The 17,735-nt window shown below is 47.3% G+C and overlaps 1 protein-coding gene across 1 annotated transcript in view; it reads left to right on the forward strand.

Annotated features, from left to right (window-relative positions):
- The window catches only part of Myo1h (myosin IH), a 74,081-nt gene that overhangs the window by 15,171 nt on the left and 41,175 nt on the right, over window positions 1–17,735 (forward strand). The window contains exons 2-5 of the mRNA XM_029477700.1: window positions 11,371–11,532; window positions 13,967–14,082; window positions 16,216–16,414; window positions 17,211–17,291. Coding sequence (XP_029333560.1) covers window positions 11,371–11,532; window positions 13,967–14,082; window positions 16,216–16,414; window positions 17,211–17,291 — 558 coding nt within the window. The remainder of the gene's footprint in view (window positions 1–11,370; window positions 11,533–13,966; window positions 14,083–16,215; window positions 16,415–17,210; window positions 17,292–17,735) is intronic.

Raw genomic sequence — 17,735 nt, forward strand, 5'->3', positions numbered from 1 at the left:
CTTTGTAGACCAGGCTGGCCTCGAACTCAGAAATCCGCCTGCCTCTGCCTCCCAAGTGCTGGGATTAAAGGCGTGCGCCACCACGCCCAGCCCATTTCTTTTTCCTTCTTCCTCTTCATCTTCTTCCTCTTCTTTTCTTCCCTCCTCCTCCCTCCTCCTTCAACAAGAGATCTTCTTCTTCTTCTTCTTCTTCTTCTTCTTCATCTTCTCCCTCCTCCCCCTTCTTTCTCTTCTCTCTCTCTCTCTCTCTCTCTCTCTCTCTCTCTCTCTCTCTGAGAAAGGGTTTCTCTGTGCAGTCCTGGCTGTTCTGAAACTCACTCTGTAGATCAGGCTGGCCTCGAACTCAGAAATCCACCTGCCTCTGCCTCCCAAGTGCTAGGATTACAGGCATGCGCCACCACTGCCGGCTTCTTCTTTTTCTTTTCTTCTTCTTCCTCTCCTCCTCCTCTCCCTCCTCTTCCTCTCCCTCTTCCTCCTTTTTCAAGGCAGAGTTTCTTCTCCATGTTCCCGGGCTGTCCTGGAACTCTCTGTGTAGACCAGACTGCCCTCAACCTCAGAGGTCGGCCTGCCTCTGCCTCCCACGTGCTCACACTCTACCACGCCCAGCTGTGCAGTTTCCTTTATGTTGCTGTAACCTATGTGTGGCTGCAGGCCAGCTCAGCAGGTCAGCTCTCAGACACTTGCTGCCAAACCTGATGATCTGAGACAGATCCCTGGAATCCACCTGATGGGAGGGGAGAGCTGACTCCTGGGACTTGTCCCCTGACTTCCATATGTGCGCTGTAGCATGTGCATCTCTCCGCACAAATAAATGGATAAATGTAATATGAAATGTGAACCATGCGCGTTTAGCTTGACACATCACACAGGCCCATCTGCCTCCCTCAGTGAGTTCTGCGGAGGACCATCCTTGGCTCCCTAGAGTCTAGGTGGCCCCTGAGCTGCATCATGCATCAATGCCTTGTCGGATGGGCATTGATGAGAACAGTGGTACCTTCGCTCTCATGGCTGCAAACCGCATGGTGCTGATGTGATGTGTGTTTACCAGTCCTTCTATAACAAATATGGCATGCATTTTCCATCCCTGATGTGTGTGTGTGTGTGTGTGTGTGTGTGTGACAAGCTCATGGATTCTGGGGTCAGACTCTTTCTGCTTTAATCTCAGCCTATATGAGCCAAATGACAAGTTCTCTTCTCCATGTCTGGTTTGATCTGTTCCCCGAAGTGCCGGCCACCCACTGCTGCTGAGTGGAGGTGGTTTTGAGTGAATTCATACGTACCTGTAGCCTGTGAGACTGTATGTGATGTGGCATTCCACTTAGACTGTGGTGTAAGAGGCGGTCACAAGTTTGTCACTGTGGGCCCCGCTTGTGTCTTCCCCACTGCCCCTGGCTGGAGAAGCCGCTACTGGTCGGTGCCCTGTGTCTCCACCCTTGCCAGGTTCTGCCATATAGCTTCCTGCCAATGTGGTGTGCTAATTCCTGTCCCAACACCACCCCCAGCAGGTGAGACTTCTCCTGATTCCACATCCTTGTCCTGTTTGGCAGAGCTGGAAGTGTTCTGTCGGTGTGCTGAGTGCATATTTAACATCCACGTTGTCCGTTTGACCATCTGCCCCCTTTCAGACTGAGCTCTTTGATTTTGTTATGTTTGATGTCGCTTTAGACACAGTGTCTCCTCATTCTGTAGGCTTTGTTCACTCTTTACATTGTGTGTGGTGTGTGTGTGGGGGGGTGGGGGTTATGTGAATGTGTGTGTGTGGTTGTATGAATGTGTGTGTGTGTGGTGTGTATGAATGTGTGTGGTGTGAATGTGTGTGTGTGGTGTGTATGGTTGTGTGAATGTGTGTGTGTGTAGTTGTGTGAATGTGTATGTGTGGTTGTGTGAATGTGTGTGTGTGTGGTGTGTGTGTGTATGGTGTAAAGTGTTTGTGTGTGTGTGGTATAGGATGTGTGTGTGTGGTATGTGGTTGTATGAATGTGTGTGGTTGTGTTAATGTGTGTGGGGGTTGGTGTATACATAGGGGGCGGTGTGTATGTGTGTGGTATGGAATGTGAGTGTTGTATGCATGTGTGTGTGAATGAGTGTTTGTGCTTGGTGTGAGGTGTATGTGTAGTGTAAGGTGTGTTGTCTCTGTGTGTGTGTGGTGTGAATAGAGGTGGTATATATGTATGTAGTATGAGGTGTGTAGTGTGTGTGTGTAGGGGGAAGTGTGTGTGGGTGTGTGGGTATGAGGTGTGGGTGTGGTCTGAGGTGTGTGTGTGTGTATGTGGTGCATGCCTGCTCACCCATGTGTATGTGCAAGTGCCCTTACCTGTGTGTGTATGTGTATATGTGTTTGTGTGTGTGTGTGTGTGTGAAGAAACCAGAGCTTGACATCTGGAGTCTTCTCTGTAGCTCTCCACCTTAGTTTCTGAGACAGAGTCTCTCACTGTACCTGGAAATTGCCATTTCAGCCAGGCAGGCCAGCCAGTGGTTCTTGAGTCTCCCTTAAATTCTTTGAATGAATAGTTTATTGAAGTAAATTCCTCATAACATGAAATACCCGCTCAGTGGTGTCTGTTGCATAATATTTCCCACCCACTCCCTCTCTGGTTGCAGAACACTTCTACTACTCCAAAAGACAATGCCTAACCCAGTAAGAACTCCTCCGGCAGCCAGCAGGCTGCATCTGCCTCTGTGAACGTAACTACGAAATAGCGCATATTTAACAATGCCCTCTGCCGTGTCTTCTGTTACATTTATTTGTAAGTCATCTTCTAACATTAGCGTTATTATTTATATGGTGCTGGAGCAGTTGCTCAGTCAGATGCATAAAGACCTTAGTTCAAAACCCCAGCCCCCATTGAAGACCAGGCATGGCAGAACACAACCTTGTAACTCTGGTGCTGGACTTTGAGCAACCTGGCCCGCCAGTCTCATGGATATCAACTTCATCTGTGATGCATTTTAGCACGTATGGCCAAGTCACTGTCTTTCAGCAACATAGCTGTGATCCCAGGACCACACAAATTATTACCTCCTTGATAGAACTCAATATTCGGATTTTCCCGATCATTAAAACTGATCAGAATCCACATCGGTTTTATGCTCTTATTGTTGACAAGTGTCCTTCATCTGTTGGGCTTTGATTGTATCTAAGGCTGGCGATAACCACTCAGATGCACTGGGTTTAACTCATGTCCGTATACTGTGTGATTGAGAGCACACCATCACTCTTTGATGTGGGGATGCAGAAGAGAGGACAGCCCAGGCAGAGTTCCTGCCACAGGAAGTCTTTATTAGCCGGCCAGCGGCCACCCTAGATGTTGGGATCCCAGTGTAGCCTGAGCCTTTCTCAGGGTGAGCTTCTAGGTTGACATACTTCAGTTAACAGGAACAGTTAGCCAGGAGAACTACAAAAGCTAATGGAAAAAAAGGCTAGTGCATTTGGAAACTTTCCTAGACTCTGGATTTTGACGGATTGAGTCCTTTGGTTGTGGTGGTGGTGTAGGCGGTGCTGGCTGCACGCTGACCCTTAATCCTGAGTGGGATTTCCATCATGGAGTCGGTTGTGCTAAGGCGCGCGACCCTGTTACACCCTTTCCAAAACAATTGCTCTACAGAAGCTGGAGACATGGCTCAGCGGTTAAGTGCATCTGTTCTTGCAGGAGACCTTGGTACAGTTCCCAGCACCCACATGGTGGTGCACAAATGCCTATAAACTCCAGTGCCCAGGGATTCAGTGACCTCATCTGACCTCTTGAATACATTCAGACATACACACATACACATAAAAATAAATAAATAGTTTTAATCTGCACTTGAAAATAGTAGCTTTAAAAAAAAACAAATAGTTTTATGAAGCTCCCATCAATGTGAAATGGAAATCACCTCTCTGTGGCATTCCTGTCAACAGGGTCATGAGAGCCTCACCACGACATGATCATGTTTCCCCTGCTCTTGGGAGCCTGCCAGAGCACAAACCCACTGGGTCACCGAGTGACTGTTAGAGAAGCTGGCAGGCCGGTCAAGGGGCCACACCCATCTGTGTTCCCTGGGCTAATGGTGGAGCCTCTCTTTTCTGCCTCTTCCCCAGCACTTGGACTTTTCTGATGTGTTACATTGTTGCCACCTTGGTGAGGAGGAGGAGGAGGAGGAGGAGGAGGAGAAGGAGGAGTCGTCTCTCATTGTGCTTCCCATGTGAATTTGCCTCTTAACAAACAGGCTCACTGTAGAAGGCTTAGGAGTTTCAGGTGCTCATGCACACTAGGGTCCCAGGACGGCTCAGCGGGTAGAAGTGTTTAATGGGTAAGTCTTACAAACCTGAGTTCCGTCCCTGGAACCCACAGTGGAAGGAAAAAATTGACTCCAAAGGGCTATCTACTGACTTCCACATGCAGGCTGTGGTCTCTCACTCATGATGATGGTGGTAGTGATGCTGCTGATGCTGCTGATGCTGCTGATGCTGCTGATGCTGCTGATGCTGGTGGGGGGGGATGATTTATGGTTAAATGTGCATTTAGTGGCCACTCCAACCACAGACATCAATTATCTCAAGGGAATTGAAAACACAGAACTGTGTTCTGCCTGGTGTAGTATGTCTGGAGAACAAAGAACTGATTAAAACCCAAAGTGTTGGGCCTGGAGAGATGCTTTGCGTTTAAGAGCAATGGCTATTCTTGCAGAGGACCTGGTTTCAATCCCCAGCAACCACATAGCAGTTCACAGCCCCCTGTAACCCCAGCTCCAGGGGATCCAATGCCCTCTTTTGACCTCCGTGGGTGCCAGGCACATGTGTGGTCCACAGACATGTCTACAGACAAATCATTCATACACATAAAATAACAAATAAAAATATCTCATAAAATCCAAACTGTTGCCGGCATGGTGATAAATTTATGGAATCCTAAGCCTTCAGGAGGCTGAGGCAGGGAGACTGCTAACTTAGGACCAGCTTTGCTATATTTTGAGACACTGTCTTAGAGAGAGAGAGAGAGAGACCGAGAGAGAGAGAGACAGAGAGAGAGAGAAAGAGAGAGAGAGGGAGAGGGGGGAGAGAGAGAGAAAGAGGGAGAGAGAAAGAGGGAGAGAGAGGGAGATAGAGGGAGGGAGAGAGAGAGAGAGAGAGAGAGAGAGAGAGAGAGAGAGAGAGAGAGAGAGGGGGAGAGAGAGAACTAATTAACCACACCTCAGTGGGTTAAAAAATGTGAGGATAAAAAGAGAAGGCGTGGGAGGTTGTAGGCAATAGGATCATGATACATTGTGTATGAAGTCAAAGGATACATTTCAAATACTCCTTAAGAAACCCAAGTGTTCAATAATTGCCTTGGTAACAGGGTTGATACTGGTTTTGTCTTTTGTTTTTGTTTTTTGTTTTTCGAGACAGGGTTTCTCTGTGTAGCCCTGGCTGTTCTGGAACTCACTTTGTAGACCAGGCTGGCCTCGAACTCAAAAATCCGCCTGCCTCTGCCTCCCGAGTGCTGGGATTAAAGGCGTGAGCCACCATGCCCAACTAATACTGATTTTTAAGACTATTGTATATATAGCATGGGACGAAGCCAGTGAGAAATTTCTTGGGTCATTAATCTAGAATTTAAGTTAGGGAGGTAGGGGAGGAGTTTCAAGACTGGTATGATGAATGGCAAGAACCTTGGAAACTGACTTAACAAGTCCACAGTGTGTGCATGTACACATGCGCGTGCAAATGTGTATGTGCAGATATGTGTGCAAGTGCCCCAGTCTCTGGCATCATCTACCTACCCTCCTAATGAGAAACCCAAATCAAGATCAGGTTCATAAGTCAAGTAAGATAAGCTTGAAATATCCCATGTCCCTACTCCTCCCTCCTCCCTCCCTCCTCCCTCCTCCCTCCCTCTCCTCCTCCTATTTATTTTATTTTGTATATGATGAGTACTTTACCTTCACATGTGTCTATTCATCACATGTGTGCCTGGTGGCCACGGAAGTCAGAAGAGGACGTCACATCCCCTGGAGCTGGTCGTGAGCTACCAAGTGGAGGCTGGGACCTCAACCTGGGTCCTCTGCCAGAGCAGTGGGTGCTCCTAACCCCTGAACTATAGCTCCTCGGCAACTGGGGAAGCTTTTGAAGACCAGTGAGCTGTGTCAAAGGATCCAGGATCCACTTAGGAGAATCCCAGGAGTGAAAACTAGGTTAAGTTGAATGTCAGTGAGGACTGTTAACTTAAGAGAAGAAACACACCAGATATCCATGGCCTGTGATAACCATGGAGCTCATGGCTGACTCTGGGTTGGCCCCATGCGGACTCACCCAAACCCCGAAGGTGTCTGCCTGCCTTCCCGTACTGCACTGTGTGGTGGCTGCACACTCAATGGGGAAGTTTCTCCTCCTAGGAAGTGTTCATCTGGGGCTTGGAGGGTCGGCTCTGCGGTTAAGAGCACTTGCTGCTCTTCCAGAGGACTTGAGTTCGGTTCTCAGTGCCCATCAGCTCTTCTTTGGGTTCTGATTTCAAAAGACCAATTGAAAAACCAATTGACCAAAAGAGAGCAAGGAAGAGCAGAGATTGGGTTCCTCTGGCTCTAGTGAGCTAGTATAGGGAGACATCTGCTGGCCAATTTTATTATTGTTTTTGTTTTCTTCTTAACTTTTTTGCTATAGAAACTTTTTTTTTTTTAAATCATGCAAACAGGATAGCATCCCCGAAACAGCCCCACTTGCCACCGAGTTTCTATGTGTGCTTCCATCTCTCCCCCATCCCCCAAACTCCCTCAGTTTTATGGCTCCATCTCCTAAGACTCGATCAGGCACACTCAGGCTGAAAGCCACACACGTTAGCGACGTGTCTGATTCACAGCTCTATCGAGCACAGAAAGTTTCCATGGCCGCGCAGATGTCCTTCCCCTGGAAGCCCCCACCAGGCGACAATTGTTCTGAGTGTCCGCTGTAGATTAGCTCTGCTTGCCCCAGACAGTCACACAAATGCAGTCGCACGGGTGCACGCTCTTTTGTATCTGGGTGCTTTCACAATGTCCGCGAGGGTCTTCCACGCTCTCTCGAACCCTTTACTCCGCTTTTATCGCCATGTTCGGTCTTCGGTGCAAATGGGCTGCATCCATTCTTCGGTTGATGGGTCTTTGGACTGCTTCCAGTTCCAGGCCATTCTAAATGAAGCTGTGTGGCGGCTGAACTTGGTGTTCCGGCCTTTTGTGGACCTGGGTTTACATTGCCCTTGTGTAAACACTTAGGGGTGGAAGCATTGATCAAAGGCTAGAGATGTGGCTGACTTCATTAGAAACTGCCAAGCTTCCTCTCCTACAAACGGCGCACATGGATTCCGTGGCATTGGTCTTCACCTGATCTCCTCTGGTGGAATCATTTGGGGTTTGGGGTTGCATCTCCCAGTGGCCTTGAACACTGTATGTTGAGTATTTATTTATCTGTTTCCCTTTGGAATAACACTTGTTTGGGTCTTTTGCCCATTTTTAAATGATTTTTTTTTCTTATTACTGAGCTATGGTGTTCGCTCCTCCCCCACACCCCTGTGTGTGCATCCATAAAGCTATAGTCCTCCTCTGTGGCTCCCCCCCCCCATTGTCTTGCTATTTGTAATTGGGTCTGGGTGAGATGTTTCTGGATGCTTGGGCTTTTATTTAAGGAACTGAAATAAAGGCCAACATATATTCATGAAAGAACACACAAACTTTATTTAAAGGAAAGAGCTAGACAGCTCAGAAAGAAAATACACTGTGGTAGAGCACACTCTTTTTTTTTTTTTTTTCAATGACACTGATGAACTTTATTGGGGAAACTATAACAAAGTTCATCCTAAACTCTAGAGCACACTCTTAACCAGCACGTGAGAGACAGAAGCAGGTGGATCTGTATGAGGTGGAGGCCAGCCTGGTCTACATATTGAGTTCTAGGCTAGCCAAGGCTACACAGAAAAAGTGATTGACAGCAGGTCACGGAAATGGGGCACTTAGGCCCAGGTTATTGCTTAAACTGCATTTACTGAAAGGAGTTTGATTTTTAGAAACAGCATAGTTCTCTGCTTTAAAGTGTTTGCTCTGTGTAGTGTGTGTGTGTGTGAATCTGAATGAATATATATGTGTTTGCATATGTGTGTGTGGTATGTGTGTGTGAATAGGCGTGTTTGCATGTTTGTATATGTGTGCACGTGTGAGTGTGTATGTGTGTGTGCTTGCAGGCTTGTGTGTATATGTGCGTGAGTGTTTGTATATTTGTGTGTGTTCACGTGTGAGTGTATATGTGTGGTTGCATGTTTGTATGTTTGTGAATGTGTGTGTGTGCATGTATGTGTGTATGTGTTTGCATGTTTGTGTGTGAATCTGTGTGAGTGTGCATGTGTTTGCATGTTTGTGTGTGTGTGTATGTGTGTGTGCTTGCATGCTTGTGTGTATATGTGAGTGTACACATGTGAGTGTATATGTGTGGTTGCATGTTTCTATGTGTGTGTATGTGTGTTTGTGTGTTTGTGTGTGTGTAGACCAAAGAACTACTTGTGGGCTTGGTTCTCTTGTACTGTGTGGGGCCCAGGAACCAAATTCAGATCATCAGGCTTGGTGATGTACATGGATGAGGAAGGCCTTTGCTCACTGTTCATGTTCCTCCAAAGAGTGCATCGAATTTCAATCACATGCACGCCCGACTGTTCATATGAAATGAACCAGGGATTCTCCCTAAAGTTCTCTTGAAGGACACAGTTTGCCTCATTGCATGCACACCAAGCCACTGCAGGAAGGGGGCGGTGTCCCCTACTCTCACACCAGACACTGCTGGAATGTGACTGAATAGAATCTAAGTTTAATGGCCGTTAGGAGGAGAGACATGCCCCATCGTTCAGAGGTGGAGTGTGTGTGCATAGTGCCTGCAGATCAGGGCCCCAGGCTGCCAAATGCATCATTAGGAGAGAGCTGTGTGCATAGCCCAAACCAAGCAGAGTCCGAGGCTGCCGCACTATTCCCTATGCCCTCTGCTTCTCCTCGAGGCCGGGTTCCTCAGTGAATCCGAATCTAGCCATTTTCTCCGTGCCTGAGTTTTTAGCTGGGTCTCATACTTGTGCAGTCTCTGAACTGTAGGGAGATGCTATCCCAGGGACAGCTCCTTCATAGCTGTAGTCTTTAGTATTTCTTTAATTCTGAGATGCTTTGTCGATTAAGCTTAATTCCTGTCTTTTCTTTAACTCTTATCTCTTCCCAGGTCTCGTCTGAGAACTCTCTCTACCTTCCTCTGGCTGAAAGACTCTGTTTTCATTTATTTTTAATAGAGTTATTGATTTTAAACTCATAGACCTATGAGTGCCTCAATTTACAGATTGCATGTCTGGCTAAACACTACATGTATGTGTGTGCACATAATATAAGCCGAGGGCTAAGATGCGGGGCTGCCATTCCTTGAAATAATCTCCCATTTCCTCTCATGCGTGTCCTTGTACTTTACAAAAACAAAACCAAACTAACTTAATTTTTTTTTTTTTTTATTATTTAGTTTTAAGTTGTGTGTGAGGTGCCCTTGGAGGCCAGAAGGGTGGCAAAGATGCTGGGAACTGAAATCACAGCAGGCTATCCTAACTGTTGAGCGGCCACCAACCCTTGAACAGTCACTTCAGGGTGACTGTGTGAGTCTCCATCTTTGTTGTTCTTCATAAGAGTGTCTGCTACTGGAGGACCTTAACAAGGTCTGTTCTGCAGTCAAGAACACTCTCCCTGAAGTTAGCATGGTGTTTATTCTCTTACCACTAGAGGGCGCCAGAGGCCCGTTGTAATGACCTGGAGCTGCTCTTCCTTGTTCATTGTTTTTTTGTTTTGTTTTGGTTGGTTGGTTGGTTGGTTTTTTTCAAGACAGGGTTTTTCTGTGTAGCCCTGGCTGTCCTGGAACTCACCCTGTAGACCAGGCTGGCCTCGAACTCGGAAACCCGCCTGCCTCTGCCTCCCAAGTGCTGGGATTAAAGGCCACCACTACACAACTTCCTTGTTCCTTGTTAACCTCTGGATTTTCTTTGTTTCTGGCTGTACGGAGGAGGTGCACAAGTAAGATGCCATCTGACTGTGACATGATTCCCTTGTCCGCTGTCTGGCCAGCAAACCCCAGGAACCTGCTGCCCTCCACTTCCCAAGTGTGAGACTGTGTATACACCATCATGCTAGCTTCTCTGCATGAGTTCTGGGGTTCACACTCTGATCTCCATAGTTGCATGACGAGCATCTTACCAACTGAAATATCTCTCGGTTCCCAGGCTGCTTTCTCCACCGATTCTGCCTTTTAGCAGATCTTGCCCATGGTTTATAACAACCCTGTTTCCTCATCGACCTCAGCAGAACAGGATTAGAATTTACTATGGATGAGACACCAAGAACCTTTAAGAAGTGTCTCACACAATAGGTGCTGGGTTTCTGTCAGCTGTCATTGCTGTCTACACACACATGCAATACACACACACACACATGCAATAGATATACACACACTACACACACAGTAGACACACACATATACACACATACACACATAAATACATATCACATATACATACACACCCATAAATAGATACACACAGATACATACAATATACACATATAAATACATACACACAACACTTATATACATATAGATAAATATATACATATATATATACAATATACACACAACACACACATATATGCATATAAATATATAAACACACAATATACACACACAATACATATATACACACATAAATTCATATACACATATACATACAGAATATACACATACACATAAATTCATATACATATGTACATATATAAGATACACATATATATACACATATAAATATATATACAATATATAGACATATACACAATACACATATAACATACATATCCATAGAAGTACATATATACATACACAACACATGCATATACATATATAAAAATACATACACACTCACATATATGTCATGTGGTATTGAATGGTAGATATGATCTGAGAAATGTACCATCATTCAGTTTTGTTACTATAAAGGCATTATAGACTGATACATGGTATGCAGGCCTGGACTCCATGGCTTGTTATCCACACGTATTTATATACATGTGTGTACACAGTGCACACGCATTGGCTACATACCCAGATAGGGTGTTATCGTAATGAATGCTGTGGTCAGTCTTGACACAACGGTGAGTATTTGTGAATCCAAACATACCTAAGCATGGAACAAGCATGATAAAAACACCAGCAGAAGGATGTGCTTGGAATATCTTGGCGTCAGCTTCACCTCAGCTTATTCTCAGGGTTTAAGCATCTCTGTTTCCTGGCGGGCGCCAGATCCACAAAGGACGGTTCTGGATAAATAAACTACCGAGGACATTTCTGGTAATGTGACCTGCTGAGGACTGCTCTGTTCCCCACAGAAAGAAGAAGTGAGGCGGAAACACATCCGCCTGCACATGGAAGGGGCGCTCACCGCCAGGGACAAGGTTGGAGTGCAGGACTTTGTGCTATTGGATGCTTACACCAGCGAGTCCGCCTTCCTGGAGAATCTTCGCAAGCGTTTCCGAGAGAACCTCATCTATGTACAGTAGCCGTTACCCAGTTGCCTTTACTGTCTGTCTGTCTGTCCCCCTCGGTGCACAGCATGGACCACCTGGCAGGACCGCACCACTGACATAGCCACAAAGGGCCTGTAGGGGGCGCACTCAGCCGAGACAGACATGAGCCACAGGGGAGAGATGATACTCCCTCATTTTCCTAGCTTGAGAATACAGGAACAGACCAAGGTTTCGGGCAGCCGCTGCTGCTCTGCCTTCTTCTGAGGCTGATTCCTCCTGGTGTAACTGTTCTTTGCTGAGTGGCAGGATGACAGTCAGTTCCTCAGTTTAGCGTCATTACAAGAAGAAAGCAGCATCTTCCAGGAGCCACCCTAGGTGGTCCAGATCAGGCGCTGGCTCACACTGGCTGTCTTGGGTCAAGAGGCTGCCTCGCAGCCAATCCCCACAGACAGGAACAGTTTTAAAACCAAGTCTGGAGGAGAGACACAGTCCCAGCATCTTTGAGCGAAATCTGGGACAGGGGGATTCTTTAAAGGAATCTTTTGGAACAAGGGGGATAGATGCCTGACAAGGACTGTAACAGATCACTTCTATACCGCTAAGTCTTCAAGGACCAAGAAAACAGCTTTTTACTAAAAGATTGCTTTTGTCCTGCCTGGTATGCACAGGACTTTAGGTTCTCTAGCAGAAACAAAAATATTTATCTTATAATGAGAAATAGATATATATGTTTATATATTAATATATAATCACAATAATAAAATAACATATTATTGTACATACTCAGATATTATATATAATATATATATATCGTAATTCAATGTGTTGAATCCAAGGTTATTAGAAAAAATAATTCTTTGGGTTTTTCTTCTTTTTTTTTTCCTTTGGTTTTTCGAGACAAGGTTTCTCTGTATAGCTCTGGCTATCCTGGAACTCACTCTGTAGACCAGGCTGGCCTTGAACTCAGAAATCCACCTGCCTCTGCCTCCTAAGTGCTAGGATTAAAGGTGTGCACCACCACTGCCCGGCAGAAAAAATTTTCTTTTCTTTTCTTTTTTTTTTTTAAGATTTATTTATTTATTATTTGTAAGTACACTGTAGCTGTCTTCAGACACTCCAGAAGAGGGAGTCAGATCTCGTTACAGATAGTTGTGAGCCACCACATGGCCGTTGGGATCTGAACTCAGGACCTCTGAAAGAGCAGTCGGGTGTTCTTACCTGCTGAGCCATCTCACCAGCCCAGAAAAAAAAATTTTTTTAATTATATGTTCTATCCACTGACTTTCAGAATTATCACCCTTAATTGTAAAAATGAAACAAAGTTTCTAGCAAAGTGTAAATGACACAGAATAACAGTTTCATCAGGGTTAGACCAAAAGTCACCAGTTTCAGTGCGGAAACTTCAGGGACACTTTTGGACATCAAGGTCATTGATCGCATTGATTAAAGGAATGGAGTTTTGGGGGGGGTTGTTTTTTCATGTTTTTGAATCAAAACACTCCTCTCTGTCCAGGCCTCCAGCTGATTTTTGTCCTAGTGACTAGAGACATTGGTAGGAACAATTTGAGCACTCATGATAGAGACTTCTGCCCCTCTGTGGGGTGAAGCAGCAAATTCAGAATCTGAAAACACCCCATGTATTTTCAAAGGGACCCGCATATTTCTGTTTGACATTAAGACCTTAGACGCTCTGTTTATGATTGCTTTCCAAGAGTAGCAGTCCCTGCTTCGTCAGTGGTAGATGGAAGATGAACAGTGGAAGCCTGGAGAAGTGTTGGGGTGGGCTTGTGTGGGGTTCTAGAGCGCAGGTAAGCAAGCTTGCCCTCGAGTTCAGCCAGGGCTCATGGAGAGGACTGTGGAGCATTAACTGGGACCCTGCACTCCACCTAGGGACATTCATTCATGAGATAGTAGCAGGCTCCTCCTCTTTTCACCGGAGAAAGCACATCCCCTCGCCCATTGTGTTCAAAATGAAATGTCCACTCCTGCCGGCTGAGGCCATGTGGCCAGCCAGCGTCTTCTCTCTGCCTTTCCCTTCTCCCAGTTCCTCATGCCCGTGGCCTCTAGCTGCACTGGCTGAGGGCTGTCAGCCTTCCCTCTGGACCCTTCATCCTAAAGCTCACTTCCTGGGCATGACTGGCTCTTCATCCTTCAAGCTTCTGTGCAGATGTCCATTCCTCAAAGGAAACCTGCAAACAAACTAATGCAGCCTTCCTGATTGTTGCCCTCTGCACACCTCTGAATGGCTTTCTAACACAGTCTTGTGCCTAAGCTGCCTGTCTGCTCCCACCCCACCCCCAACCCCCAACCCCTGCACACAAGCTTCCTCTCAGCAGAGTGCACACATCCGACATTTGTTGGATCACATCCCCAACCGGCAGTCAGGGCCTGGGGGTCAGAGTGTGGGACACTACTTGTACCCTCAGTTCCTCACATATGACATTGTCCCTTCCTTCAGACATACATCGGGACACTGCTTGTGTCTGTGAACCCGTACCAGGAGCTGGGAATCTATACTGCCAGCCAGATGGAACTTTACCAAGGAGTCAACTTCTTTGAACTACCACCACACGTGTAAGTAGCTTCTCCAGGGTCAGGTCCAATTTCTGTTTTTCTCATTCTGTATTTTTCCTTCTTCCATTCTTCTTCATACCATCCAGTCTGCCCACCCACCCACTCAACCAACCATCCATCCACCCACCCACCCATCCACCCATCCATCCATCCATCCATCTATCATTCATCCATCCATCCATCCACCCATCCACCTATTCACCCATCCACCCATCCACCCATCCCTCCACCCATCCATCCACCCATCCATCCACCATTCATCCATCCATCCACCATTCATCCATCCACCCACCCACCCATCCACCCATCCATCCACCCATCCATCCACCCACTCATCCATCCATCCATCTATCATTCATCCATCCATCCATCCACCCATCCACCTATCCACCCATCCACCCATCCACCATTCATCCATCCACCCACCCATCCATCCATCCATCCATCCATCCACCATCCATCCATCCACCCATCCACCCATCCACCATTCATCCATCCATCCATCCATCCACCCATCCATCCATCCATCCACCCATCCATCCATCCATCCATCCATCCACCCACCCACCCATCCATCCATCCATCCATCCATCCATCCATCCATCCACCCACCCATCCATCCATCCACCCATCCATCCATCNTCCATCCATCCATCCATCCATCCACCCACCCATCCATCCATCCACCCATCCATCCATCCATCCACCCACCCACCCACCCACTCAACCAACCAACCATCTATCCATCCTCTTACCTCCATTATTGATTGCCTTAGGTTCTGCACTCTTGCATGTCAAAGCAGCGGATAATGTTAGCGGGTCGCTTTTGCATCTCAGCCTAAGTGGACAAGAGGAGGGCTCTTTGTGGAACCTCAGAAATCCATGTGGCTAGAGAGCAATCTCCTCTGAGATGTGGCTGCTGTGGTGCCACCTACTGGTGACAGCATGTCACTGCAGCTAAGGACCCCTGAGCATTGCCTAGTCTGCACACTGCTTTTGCTGAGCCTGGAGTTTTAGCTGAGACTGTGGGTCTGTTCTGCCCTCATCTATCTTTCTGCACACTGTGCTTTTGCTGAGCCTTGTGCTTCACTAGGCTGTGGACTTGTGGCTCTGTTCTGGCCTCATCTGTCTTGGAGGCAAAGCCATTCTTCTTAAAGCCTCTATAGATTTTTTTCCCTCTCTCATCAGCACTGGGAATTGTTCCACTACTGAACCCTGAGCTCACCAGCTCTCAGGAGAGCGTTGTGTTTGGATGATGAGCCTGAGAATAAAATGCTTCTGGTAGCTTCACCTCATGCACAAGGGGAGATTTGTTTCCCCTGCACCCTAGGTGTTGAGAAAAAGAGAAACCAGTATTTTACCATTCATAGAGCCATTGAATACTCGGACAAGATGCTGTGTCTGTGTACACGGAATAGAATGTCCCACAAGGATGTAATTGAGCATCTGGCTTATTCTCAGAAGAAATGTAAATGTATTTAAAAAATAAATTTGGTGGGGTTTTATTGCAGCTCGGTAGTAGGTTGTGTTTTGTGTTTAAGATGCATAAAGCCTTAGGAGCCAATCGCTAGGAGCAAATCAATTAGGCTGTCTTAGTTACTCTCTGTTGTTGTGCTCAGATACAAAAGCAGCTTAGGGGAGAAAGGATCTATCCTGGCTGACAGCTGAAGGGCAGAGTCCACCACAGTGGAGAGTTAAGGAGGCAGCTGGTCACACCGCACCCATAGCCAGGAGGCAGGGAGTGCTGAAGGTTCCCTGCTGCTCTGCTCTCTGTCTCCAGTCACACGGTCCAAGATCCCGGGCAGGAAATGGGGCCTGTGGTTGGCCAACCTTCTTCTCACCTTAGTCTCCACAGGCAGCCCCATCTCCCGCGAGTGTGATTCTAGAGTCTGTCAAGTTCCACCAACCACCACATGGCTAGATTTGAAAAACACGTCCTTTGCTTTTAACTTGTGTTACTAAGTCTGTCAGCTAATATTCTTGGTACCAGGTCACTCAGGCAATCCCAGAGGAGCCACTCTAGCCATGGTTTCCCGGAGGCAGGGGATTCTGTCTCTTTGCCCAGTAGGTATTAGAGTCAGGGCGAGCAAGCAGCATGGAGAAGCAGCGTGCTTCTGTCCGCTCCTTCCCCAGCTACGCCATCGCCGACAATGCCTATCGCATGATGTGCTCAGAGCTCAACAACCACTTCATCCTCATTTCTGGAGAGAGCGGAGCTGGGAAGACAGAGGCCTCCAAGAAGATCCTCCAGTACTTCGCGGTGACCTGTCCGATGACCGAGTCGCTCCAAATAGCCCGAGACAGGCTGCTGCTCTCCATTCCAGTCCTGGAGGTGAGTGGCTTCCAGGAAGCCCCCCCCCCCCAAGGAAAAGCAGTCTCCTGCCCAGGTATAGCAGGAAAACTAAGCATGTGACTACCAAGGACAGGAGCTTCACGGGCATTGTCACAGCGAGGGATATGACCGCAGAGGCAGGCTTGGATGTAATCCAGCAGGCTTCAGCCAAGCCCTTGGACACAGAGCCCAAGCTCCCAGATCAGGAATGTGTCTGTTCAGAGTACCGGACTCTTCAGAGCTCTTGGGGATCTAGTGGGATGAACAGCACTAGAACGGGGGTCACGGGGGATTAGTAAGCTGTAAAGCACACGGGACTTGTACTTCCCTGGAATCAGAATCATCTGGGTTGTCGCTTCTACTGTGACAATGTGTCAATTTGCTGACTGATCCAGAACAAGTCACTGTCTCCCATGTGGCTGCCCCATCTGTAGGAGATACCCAGGCTGGGGGGGTGGGGTGAGTTGCAATTGGCCCTTGGGTGTGAGGAGAAGGTGGGGTGATAAGCTGTCAGTCACAGGGCACTGAGGGTCACATACCCTTCTGGATCATTTCTAATAGATCCATCCTTCAGAGGTTCTAGAGAGGTCTCGTCCTTGCTTTTCCTGTGCCCAAATATGGCATTAGGATTGTATCTTCTGAACTTAATGACTATTTTTTTTTTTAGAAGACAATGTGTGGCTTCCCTCCCTAGCTCCTCCTACTGTCCTCCATGAGCATGTCATTTGGGGGTGGGGGCAGGGACTTGCCAAGCATAGTGAGCCAAAGTGAATCTGTGTGGCATTTGTGTTCACAGGCTTTCGGAAATGCCAAGACCCTCCGTAACGACAACTCCAGCAGATTTGGGAAGTACATGGACATACAGTTCGACTTCCAGGTATGCTGAAATCCCCATGTATGCTCTAGGGAACCCCATTAAGGCAACCCACAGAAGGGCGTTATTGACCCAAACAGTGGGAAAAACACAGGTCAGGATAATTTGTTAAATTGTATGTGTGTGTGTGTGTGTGTGTGTGTGTGTGCTCAAGCCTGCAAGTGCATACGGCTGCATTCATGAGCATGTAGCGTGACACCGTCGTGGAGGTCACAGGACAATTTCTGGTGTCCCCACCTTCCACCTTGTTTGAGACATGGTCTCCTTTCAGAATTGTGTGTGTCAGGCTACCTGGCCTGTGAGCTCCTTGGGAATCACTACTTCCCATCCCATTGAAAGAGTGCTGGAGCCGGGCGTGGTGGCGCATGCCTTTAATCCCAGCACTCGGGAGGCAGAGGCAGGCGGATTTCTGAGTTCGAGGCCAGCCTGGTCTACAAAGTGAGTTCC

The sequence above is a fragment of the Mus caroli genome, chromosome 5, assembly GCF_900094665.2.
Source record: "Mus caroli chromosome 5, CAROLI_EIJ_v1.1, whole genome shotgun sequence".
In the NCBI taxonomy this organism is placed as follows: domain Eukaryota; kingdom Metazoa; phylum Chordata; class Mammalia; order Rodentia; family Muridae; genus Mus; species Mus caroli.